Raw genomic sequence first — 11223 nt, forward strand, 5'->3', positions numbered from 1 at the left:
TGGTTAAAACAAAGATGTTGATTGTTATAGGCTAGTGCGTGCCTCTCTGAAAAAATGAAACAACTTTCATCTAGATTAGAGGTTTATGTGAAATCCAAACTAATAAATTAGAAATCACATGCAGTGACTTGATATATAGCATGTTTATATCTTTATAATATAATGCTACTGTGCGTACAGGAGGACAATACAGTCACATATTGAGACTAAACTGGTGCACAATCTCTCTACAGTGACATCAAGTTTATGATAATATACACTCAACAAAAATATAAACGCAACACTTTTGTTTTTGCTCCCATTTTTCATGAGATGGACTTAAAGATCTAAAATTCATTCCAGATACACAATATTACCATTTCTCTCAAACATTGTTCACAAATCTTTATAAATGTGTGATAGTGAGCACTTCTGCTTTGCTGAGATAATCCATTCCACCTCACAGGTGTGCCACATCAAGATGCTGATCTGACATCATGATTAGTGCACAGGTGTACCTTATACTGCCCACAATAAAAGGCCACTCTGAAATGTGCAGTTTTGTCTCACAGCAAAATGCCACAGATGCCACAAGCATTGAGGGAGCGTGCAATTGGCATGCTGACAGCAGGAATGTCAACCAGATCTGTTGCTCGTGCATTGAATGTTCATTTCTCCACCATAAGCCGTCTCCAAAGGCGTTTCAGAGAATATGGCAGTACATCCAACCGGCCTCACAACCGCAGACCACGTGTAACCACACCAGCCCAGGACCTCCACATCCAGCAGGTTCACCTCCAAGATCGTCTGAGACCAGCCACTCAGACAGCTGCTGAAACAATTGGTTTGCATAACCAAACAATTTCTGCACAAACTGTCAGAAACCGTCTCAGGGAAGCTCAACTGCATGCTCGTCGTCCTCATCGGGGTCTTGACCTGACTCCAGCTCGTCGCCGTAACAGACTTGAGTGGGCAAATGCTCACATTCGATGGCGTCTGGCACGTTGGAGAGGTGTTCTCTTCACGGATGAATCTCGGTTTACATTGTTCAGGGCAGATGGCAGACAGCGTGTGTGGCGTCGTGTGGGTGAGCGCTTTGCTGATGTCAATGTTGTGGATCGAGTGGCCCATGGTGGTGGTGGGATTATGGTATGGGCAGACATCTGTTATGGACGAAGAACACAGGTGCATTTTATTGATGGCATTTTGAATGCACAGAGATACCGTGATGAGATCCTGAGGCCCATTGTTGTGCCATACATCCATGAACATCACCTCATGTTTCAGCAAGATAATGCACGGCCCCATGTTGCAAGGATCTGTACACAATTCTTGGAAGCTGAAGATGTCCCAGTTCTTGCATGGCCAGCATACTCACCGGACATGTCACCCATTGAGCATGTTTGGGATGTGCTTGACCGGCGTATACGACAGCGTGTACCAGTTCCCACTAATATCCAGCAACTTCGCACAGCCATTGAAGAGGAGTGGACCAACATTCCACAGGCCACAATTGACAATCTGATAAACTCTATACGAAGAAGATGTGTTGCACTGCATGAGGCAAATGGTGGTCACACCAGATACTGACTGGTTCTGAGTCCCCAGACCCCCAATAAAGCAAAAAAATGCACATTTCAGGGTGGCCTTTTATTGTGGACAGTCTAAGGCACACCTGTGCACTAATCATGATGTCAGATCAGCATCTTGATGTGGCACACCTGTGAGGTGGGATGGATTATCTCAGCAAAGCAGAAGTGCTCACTATCACACATTTAGACTGATTTGTGAACAATGTTTGAGAGAAATGGTAATATTGTGTATCTGGAATGAATTTTAGATCTTTGTCCATCTCATGAAAAATGGGAGCAAAAACAAAAGTGTTGCGTTTATATTTTTGTTGAGTGTAGTTCCGGGATGTTGACAGGTACCATCAGTAAAAGTTAGAATAAGCAAGAAGCTTGAGCCCCTGAGAGAACACTTTTTAATACATGCAAAAATACATTATTTATTCATGATGCAGATTTTTTAAGCTCCTGTTTATCCGATAAAATGTAAGCTACAGTTAATTTAATCCCATCAATTAAAAAAAAAGTGCTTCACTTCAAAGAAGAAGGAAAATTGTAAGACTAAACACAAACAGTGGCTCTGATGGCCTGCATAGCACACAGTCCTGGTGTCATGGGCGTCAAAGCTGTCCATACAGAGAAGACTCTGGAAACATGGTCGCTGTCTGGTTATTGATCCTTTTTGTCTGCAGGACTCTGAAGATTCTGTCAATCAAGTACAGGATTAAAAACTCATGCACGCAGTAGGAGGGTTAATATACATGTAAGTATTTTTGTTTGGAATCTTCACGCCCACGTGCAACACATCTGTGTGTGTATTTTACCTGGAGTTGATGGTGTTCCCTCAAAAGTCTGTCATACTCTTGTGCCAGACCTTTGGCCTGCCTCTTCATGGCCTCCACTTCAGCATGAGACTTGCGCACAGCTACACACACAAACAGCACCACATTTAAAACTTGCTCAATATTTCACCAGTGCCCCTTAAGATGAGCTTCTTCCATACAGCTATACTCGTTTTTTCTCATAATTCTAGCTTTGCATGTACATTTTTATTATACACATATACAGTTTTTTATGTTATAAAAAGTATTACTGCAGATCATTCTGCATGGATGAGTACTCACCCTCCTCAGCAGCCTTTACTTGATCTGCCAGCTTCTCAGCCTCCAGCTTCAGTTGCTGTTTTTGTGCTGACATGGATTTTTCCTCATCCAGGAGAGCCTGAGCACATGGGATTCTGCTTAATTACTAACAGCAGACAACAGAGCACACAAAATACAAATCACAGAAACTGCTGTAAAAAATACAGCGTGTATTAATGCCTATTCACTTTAAGAGCTGGACAAGTAATGTTATACAGAATATATCCTCTGAAATGCAGTACGGATTACACATTAAGAAAATAAAGGAAAACAACAGGCTTAAAGTCTATAAGACGAAAAGTATTTTTAGTTCTGTCCTCAGTTCTGCCTGTCTCACTTGTTTGAGCAGCAAGTTATCGTCTTGATGCTGCTTAGCTGCTTTTAAAGCACTGTCCATCTGGGCCTGAAGACCTGCACTGGTCTCCACGGTGACAGCAACCTGGTTTAGCAAGGTGACAATCCGACGCATCACACTGTGATGGAGGGCAGGAAAACAGAACCAGAAGAAAAGAGAGAAAAAAAGACAGGAACCCATAAAGTGAAGTGGACTGTTGTGTGGAATGGTGAAATAATGCTGACGTTATTCTGAATAAATGTGGAAGGATTTAACACTCACAGCCAAAGGAAGAGGGAGAAGCCAGATATGTAGAGGTTCCTCTGGGCTCTGAACAGTTTCATGTGGACATTGTCGTATGCATTTGGGTTCACCTTGATGCTGTGCATGGGCTCAGGACCTGAGTACTTCTGCACCTCGCGGACAGCATCTGGGAGTGGGCGGGGCACAGAAGTGTGGCTGTTGCTAACTAGTTGTTATTCGGCGTCTGTCAGTCACAGCGGGTTGCTTACCAATGAAAAGAACAATAAGAACCATGATCATAGTGAAGAAGCATTTGTTCCAGTATGGAGATAACCAGTTCCATATTCTCCAGCGGAAAACTGAACGCCATCTACAAAGTAGGAGAATACAGGACACTGAATGTAACAACCAATACAGAATGAATGTGCATGCACTCTGCTGGTGATCTGTGTGTCTCTTTCATACAGTAACATTTTGGCATACAACTTGTTTCTTTAATGATTCTGAATACGGGCCACTACACAGGAAGCTGAGCAGGAGTCGCTGGATGAACTTGTGATTGTGATGTGTTTGTTGAGTTGCTTTACCTCCATGCTGATATGAAGGGGATACACAAGATGAGGTTGACTGCTATCTCTGCATAGAGGAAGAAAGCCACAGCCGTCCACTGGAGAGTCATTGTGACTGTGACTTCCTGATGAGATCAACAGGTTTAATTAACTATCTAGACTGCTTATTATCATAACACTGCAAGGCTTCCATTTCTCTATTAAATCAATGTTGTTTACCTTAAATTCTATTTAAATAATTCCCCAATAAACAAGTGGCAGTGGAAGTCAATGAACATGCAAAAAATACTTATTTATTTACTCTTTGCCTACTAAACTCACAGTAAACTACTTGTGCTATGCTACACTTTTATATTGCAGAGGGCCTTTTTGAGCACACACACACACACACACACACACTAATGTTTCTTTCGGCCTACATAAAACAGGCAACCTGTAGCAGGCTTCTATAGCCTATTTGCTATTTAAAGTCTTTAAACTCTAAATATATTCTTACTTCTCAGCATTAGTATCAGTGGCTCATTTTGTTTAACAGTGGGAGGTGGTCAATCCATTCCAAGCGATAAAGAAAGTTGTCGGCTTACCAGGCAAGAAAAGTTGTTGGATCAGAAGAATGGGAAGCTCCAGGCGCGCATGCGCTCACACACGTTCACAACAGCTGCTGGTGAACATCTGAGGAGCTACAGCCCTAAATAAATCTCTGCTCTCGTTGACACCATTGGTCAGCCCTTTCACATTCGTCAAATATCCCAATCTGAATGAACAAAATAACCAGAACCTTTGTTTTCAGTCCACTGAATGAGAGCAAGATTCATCTTTTTTTATATGTACATATACTAAACGTGTGAGTCGAGTTTGCTGATACCTTCTCACGTTTCACTTTTCTGACTGCACATTGCAAAGAAGAAACCAAACAAAGGTCCACAAGAGGGCGATGTTGTCTAATGACATGTTGTGTGTTCCAATATACTTCTACACTATAGTGCCAGAAGAAAGAACATTGAGTATGTTCCATAGTATGTCAAATGTAGTATGCATGTCAAATGTAGTATGCCAAAAACAAATCCCAGGATGGCCTACTTCATCCGGTCAGATTTTGCAGTGAATGCGGTGTGTAGGCTACTTTATAAGGGCAGCAGTAAGTACTACAAGTGGAAAGAAAAAAGTATGTGATCTGGAATTGTAGCTATATTATAGCGTTTGCACAGGGGCAGGAAGCAGGAAGTGCTGCTTGTTTTGCAGTTATTGCAGTGAATTCAATCCAAATATTGCCTGCGTCAAGGAGACGTACAGACAGCCGACAGTGTGGATAAAGGGCTCAGTTTACACAGCAGCTGATATATAAATAGTTGCAACTGAAATAGAAGATAAAGGCTCATTCCAAAAGCTCTTTCATTGCGTAAGGACCCGAAAGGATGTGACTATGTGCTCCTTTTAAAAAAAAAGGGCCGTCATTGGCTTACTCATCTTGCTCATACACATACATTGCATGGGTGTTGCACATCAATAACAGAATGTCTTTTGAATCATGAGTTGGATTTTTTTTTTTTTCTTTAAACAAATTCGGCTCCACTGCCTTTTCTGTGTATTCTCTCTCCTCTCCACTGTATTCAGCTTGCGGAGTGTATTCATGGGGCTTCCTCTGTGAAAGAGACTGATAGCTGCTATCCTCTTTGACTGCATGTCTCAGGAGTGCTTAGGAGCAAAATGTTTACAGCTGCACCCTGTGATAGCTTTTTGAGAGTGGCCAAATGACTAGCAGAACTGAATGTGCTTTGATTGCTCTCCTCGCCTCACCCATCAAAGGTCGCAGCTCGGGAGACTGAAGAGTCATTACAGGGAAATGCCAGCAATACGCAGATGGTCAGGCCGCGTGGAGTGTTGTAACCTGAGAGCTCCATCCTTTTTATGTATTGTCTGTCTATAAACTTGACAGGTCCAGCAGTCAAAGTGACAATTCACGTGGACTTCATGAATGCTGTCTTACATATCATACACAATTGTTTTCATAGCATTGTATTTGATTTTTTTTTTATCCAGAAAAATGTACACAAACTTGTCATCCGAGGGCTGCCCATCTGAGGACATATAGAGCATATTGAGTTGTTTGTGTGAAACATGGGGTCCACACCGAGGCTGAATGCCTTCACAGAGAGGCGTCCATAAACTTTCCCTATGTATCTCCGAGCTGCTCATCGTGTCCCTGAGGAGTAGCACAATACCCTGCAAGGAAAACTCATTTCAGCTGCTTATAGCCTTCGATCGTATCCTTCCAGTCCACAAACTTGTGACTATGGCTGAAAGTTGGAACATAAATCGACTTGTAAAATTGAGAGCTCTGCCTTCAGGCTCAGATTACTTTCTCACTTTAATGGCATGGCATCCCACATCTTTATAGAGTTTGGTGCAACACCCTCAGGTGCCACAACTATGACGTGGCGCTGCAATTCCTTCCCTCGACTATTGGTGGCGCATGTCCAGAAGTGCTGGTCAGAGGCTGCTGCTGGAATGGACCAATTAAGCCAGCCAGCCACAGGTGCGTGCGTGTGTGTGCGCGCGCGCGCACCACGAGGACAGCCATGACAGCCGCTTCCATGCAGGTGAGTGTTTCTACCTAAATGGCTAACCCATGTTGGCTGGCTGCTTGTTTACTTCGCTGTTTTTCAGCATATATTTGTTTATTAATGAAGCGCAGAGTGCTTTCTACGTTTTGGTAAAAGCTTACTGAGAAAAGTTACGAGACAACGTGAATGAAATGTCAAAACACGCGATGCTACCGATGGCTAACCTATGCTAACTGTCAGCCCACCTTTATTTATTTACTGAGAGAAATGTCTGCTGCATTAAGACGTTTCCAAATTTGTCTTGCAAAACGTGTACCTCTAATTTCATTATACAACAGAGCTGTTAAGATATGCTGTTAAGGATAACATTCCTAGGCAGGGAATTTGTAAAAAAATAAAATAAATAAATAATAATAATAAAAAAGCCATATTATTCTTAAAGTTGAATTACAGCCCATCTGGATACTCGTATCAATATTTGAGGGTAAACAATGTAATGAGACATACATTGTCTGATTGTTTTTTGATATGTTGTGATCAAGAGTGCTGAGCAGATTATATTACTCACAATATACAGTATAATGGCAGTAGTTCAGTAAGCTACTGCATTATTTCATGCAGCCAACATACAATATATCATAGAATATAGCTTTAATAATAATAATCTGCCAGTGTTCTTGGTCAGGCTCTCTTAACCATTATGGAGACTTGATTCTTTGACTTGGAACATAATAAATTGAACAGCCGTACACATTCACGTCATTCTTTTTCAAGCACCAAACGAAAAGTATCCAGTCAGCAAGCGATTTACTCTTTTAAACCCTTGTTGTAAACTTGCACCGAGTTACATCATACTTCAGCTAACAAAACAGACCAGGAAGTATGGTTCCTTTTTGTATGTCTGTGCACAACATCTCTTTAAATGTGGAGGATGTGATGCATTTTGGAGAAGGTTGCATCTGAGTCCAACTTCAGAAGCAACCCACTAACAGTGGGTGTTGCAGTTAAGGCGGTGTCTTTTTCTTGGGTTATGATATATAGACTGTTTGTTGTATAATGAAATGAGGCCGGATGATGAATTCACAGTATATTGTGCCCTCGTATAGACTGTTTCCCAGCAACACTATTTCAACATGTGCACACGGAAAAGGGGAGGGAAGCGGTTTCACAGAGAGGAAAGAGGAGTTGAGGGGGAGTTGTGTGCAACTGTACAAATATCAAATAATGGCAGGAAATGTTCAGCATCAGGGAAGTTAGGACTCCTTTCACCATAAAATGCATAATTAAAATAGTCCATGGATAATGTCAAATCACTGGAAGGTGGTTTTTCCAGAAAGTGGTGCTGGAACACCTGGTTTAACGCCTGTATGTTTATTGCTATAGGGTCATTCCGTGTCATTTCATCAAATTTCTGAAAATCTTCCCACCTGACCATCTCACAATGTCCTGAAAAAATTTGAGTACAAAGATACACTTGTTACTAGGAAAAATCCAAAATATTAAGTCTCTACTCTCAATAGTTTTCTCATGAAACATCATTCAATGAAGGGTAGTTTAGACGGTTTTTGGCATCATGCTCTGAAAAGCCATTTTTAAACAGCAATATCTGGAAAACTATCTCACCTGTGGCCTTCAAAATCAGGGGTGTAGCTCAATGATAACCTAGTATGGTAGGTACTTAAAATGTGGCTTGTTGAAATAAAGTAGTACATTTGAAGAGTGACTGAGCTCCCATTTTTGCAGATAAAAGACTTCTATCACTTCTGCCTCTATCTCTGGTGTTAGCTTAAACATTCTACAAAATATGGTTTCTCTCAGATGATTAGTTTCACAGATATTAAGGCTCAAAAATGGAAGTTAACACATCTTTGCCCAACTTCAGAGTCATATTCCAAAAAACTGACAACACGTATCAGGTCCAAACTTACTTTTTTTGAAAGATCATATTCTTGTTAAAATCATATTAAAAAATCAGGAGGGTGTTTTGCCTCAATTTGTCGCAGTGATTTTTTAAAATCCTGATATTGGTGGGGTTTTTGTGGCCGTTTTGGTACTGCATGTCTTAATATCCTACAAGTAAACATCACAGGAGGGCATTTCAATTGTGTTTTTTTTACCATTTACCAAAGACTTATATGTGACTAAATACTACTGATAAATTTTGCCTTATGAAAACATTAAATTGTAGCACAGTTGTAGTTATAGAGGCAATAAGTCCTTGGATGGGAGTTGAACATGCTGAAAGCAGCTTTTAATGTCTTAAACCATGAACAAATGAATTGAAGACTGTACATTTTGTCATACTTTAAGTATATAAATTACACAACCAAATCAAATAATAATCTTAATTTGAGCATAACGATTTTACATTACAGTAGAAAAGTCTCCAAAGTTTGATATTGAATAACAGTTTGTCTCTGTGCTCACTATGAGACAATATGTGAGTTGTGTGTATGATCAGAAATGGTGGATAGGAAGTATCAGAGATGTTTCAGATGAAGATGTACTGGTTCAGTTCATGCACCCACATGGCCCTGCCAAGAGTTTCTACTGGCCAAGAATAGAAGACATGTGCAATGTCCCACTGCAGCATAGAATTGCAAGGATAGACGTTCCCTCTACAGAAACTGGGTGCATGTATGCCATCAAAAAAGATGAGCACAATAGAGCAGAGATGTACATTAGACTATTTGTAAAGTCACTGCCAAATTAATGAATGTGACTAAGGAATTGGATCTAAAAGATGAAAAATGTGTGATCCCTCATAGTGAGCATAGAGACAAACTGTTATTCAATATCGCACTTTGGAGACTTTTGTACTGTAATGTAAAATATTTATGCTCAAATTAAGATTATTATTTGATTTGGTTGTGTAATGTATGTACTTAAAGTATGACAAAATGTACAGTCTTCATTATTTTGCTATTTTTGTTCATGGTTTAAGACCTTAAAAGCTGCTTTCACCATGTTTAACTCACATTCAAGGACGTATTGCCTCTGTAACTACAACTGTGATCCTTTTTAATGTTTTCGTGAGGCTAAATTTATCAGTAGCATTTAGTCACATGTAAGTCTTTGGTAAATGATAAAAAGCACAATTGAATTGCCCTCCTGTGATGTTTACAAGTAGGCCGTTAGGACATGCAGTACCAAAACCAGCCACAAAACCCCACCAATATCAGGATTTTAAAAAATCACTGCGACAAATTGAGGCAAAACACCCTCCCGATTTTTTAATATGATTTTAACAAGAATATGATCTTTAAAAAAAAGTAAGTTTGGACCTGATACGTGTTGTCAGTTTTTTGGAATATGACTCTGAAGTTGGGCAAAGATGTGTTTACTTCCATTTTTGAGCCTTAATATCTGTGAAACTAATCATCTGAGAGAAACCATATTTTGTAGAATGTTTAAGCTAACACCAGAGATAGAGGGAGAAGTGATAGAAGTCTTTTATCTGCAAAAATGGGAGCTCAGCCATCCTTCAAATGTACTACTTTATTTCAACAAGCCCCTTTTTAAGTACCTACCATACTAGGTTATCATTGAGCTACACCCCTGATATTCCATGTCTGGAGGCGTTTAGTAACAGATATACACTGTAGAAATTTTGAAGGCCACAGGTGAGATAGTTTTCTAGATATTGCCGTTTAAAAATGGCTTTTCAGAGCATGATGCCAAAAACCGTCTAAACTACCCTTCATTGAATGATGTTTCATGAGAAATCTATTGAAAGTAGAGACCTAATATTTTGGATTTGTCCTATTAACAAGTGTGTCTTTGTACTTGAATTTTTTCAGGACATTCTGAGATGGTCAGGTGGGAGGCATTTGATGAAATGACACGGAATGACCCTATAGTGTCATTAAAAGGGCAATACTTCTAGTGTGCAACCTGGCATTTCAGGTGTGTTTGGATCAAGGATGAATATCTTCACGCTGCGGTGTCAACTGTTTATAACTGTACACTGCATGATACAAGAATAACTGGAAAAGCAATTTCTGAACAAATTGTGGTGTGAATGCTGGATGCTGAAAAGCTGACGCTACGCTTATGCTAGATGTGCAACAGAGACTATGCTGAAATTATTTAGCCCTATTTGCAAATTGCTTACCATTGACAGAACAATTTCACCTGTAAAAAACAATGTTGATGCACCAGCAGCTTGTTGAAATCCCCGGGGCTGGTTCCCCCCTCCTCTACCTCTATATAGTCTCAGGCCATATTATTTAGTTCAGCTCTCCTTAAATTGGCCACTGCAGTCTCTGTTTTCTTCTCTTTATATTTTCATTTTACAGCTTGGGTAATGAAATGAGCTGATGACATCTGAGCCTCGTCTTCTCTGCTAAATATTTAAGAAACTAACCGTGGACAGTGATGGTGTTTTTTGTTTCCTTCACTCAGGCAGACTCAGTTTCTTTATACACAAACTAGTAAGCCGTCTCAGTAGCAGACTCTTTGTACTGTTGATTCAACCGTTATAAGTTTTAGTCCATCCATGCCCAACATTGTCTATGCAGGAATATGAATGGGATCGTTTACGGGCCCTGGACACTCAAAATAACTTCTACCACTCTGCAGTTTTATTGTGACACGAGGACGCTTGGAGGAGAACGGAATATATTAAATGTAATAGTCTCTTTGGCTTTACTAGCACAAATCTTCACCTTCACACTCAAGGTGCCAGGCTGTTGTAGTGAGCTCTGTTATGGTGGTCCCATTCATATCTTTCCATGTAGAGAGAGAGCTGGAGGGCAGCAGTCTCCTCTCTGCTGTCTCCTCTCTCACACACGGTGGTTGACACTCTGTCACTGGCCGATAAAA

The 11223-nt window shown here is 40.4% G+C and overlaps 1 protein-coding gene across 1 annotated transcript; it reads right to left on the reverse strand.

The window, feature by feature from the left end:
• Positions 1-1970: 1970 nt before the first annotated feature.
• On the reverse strand, positions 1971-4522 carry bcap29 (B cell receptor associated protein 29). Its single transcript, XM_084017537.1, has 8 exons — positions 4420-4522; positions 3854-3960; positions 3536-3636; positions 3306-3453; positions 3027-3162; positions 2672-2768; positions 2372-2472; positions 1971-2252 (listed from the first exon to the last, which is right to left on the reverse strand). Exons 2-8 carry the CDS (start codon positions 3943-3945, stop codon positions 2217-2219), a joined length of 711 nt encoding a protein of 236 aa, XP_083873663.1. The 5' UTR covers positions 3946-3960; positions 4420-4522; the 3' UTR covers positions 1971-2216.
• Positions 4523-11223: the final 6701 nt, after the last annotated feature.

Source organism: Eutrigla gurnardus, assembly GCF_963514095.1.
Source record: "Eutrigla gurnardus genome assembly, chromosome: 9".
Classification (NCBI taxonomy): Eukaryota; Metazoa; Chordata; class Actinopteri; order Perciformes; family Triglidae; genus Eutrigla; species Eutrigla gurnardus.

What these genes read in the sequence shown, in the direction of transcription:
- bcap29 (XM_084017537.1), bottom strand. Translation starts at nt 3,945, where the DNA reads ATGACTCTCCAGTGGACGGCTGTGGCTTTCTTCCTCTATGCAGAGATA. An exon ending in TCTTATTGTTCTTTTCATTG is followed by an intron (nt 3,454 to 3,535) that starts GTAAGCAACCCG and finishes GCCCACTCCCAG; the next exon opens with ATGCTGTCCGCGAGGTGCAG. An exon ending in TTCTCCCTCTTCCTTTGGCT is followed by an intron (nt 3,163 to 3,305) that starts GTGAGTGTTAAA and finishes CCTCCATCACAG; the next exon opens with TGTGATGCGTCGGATTGTCA.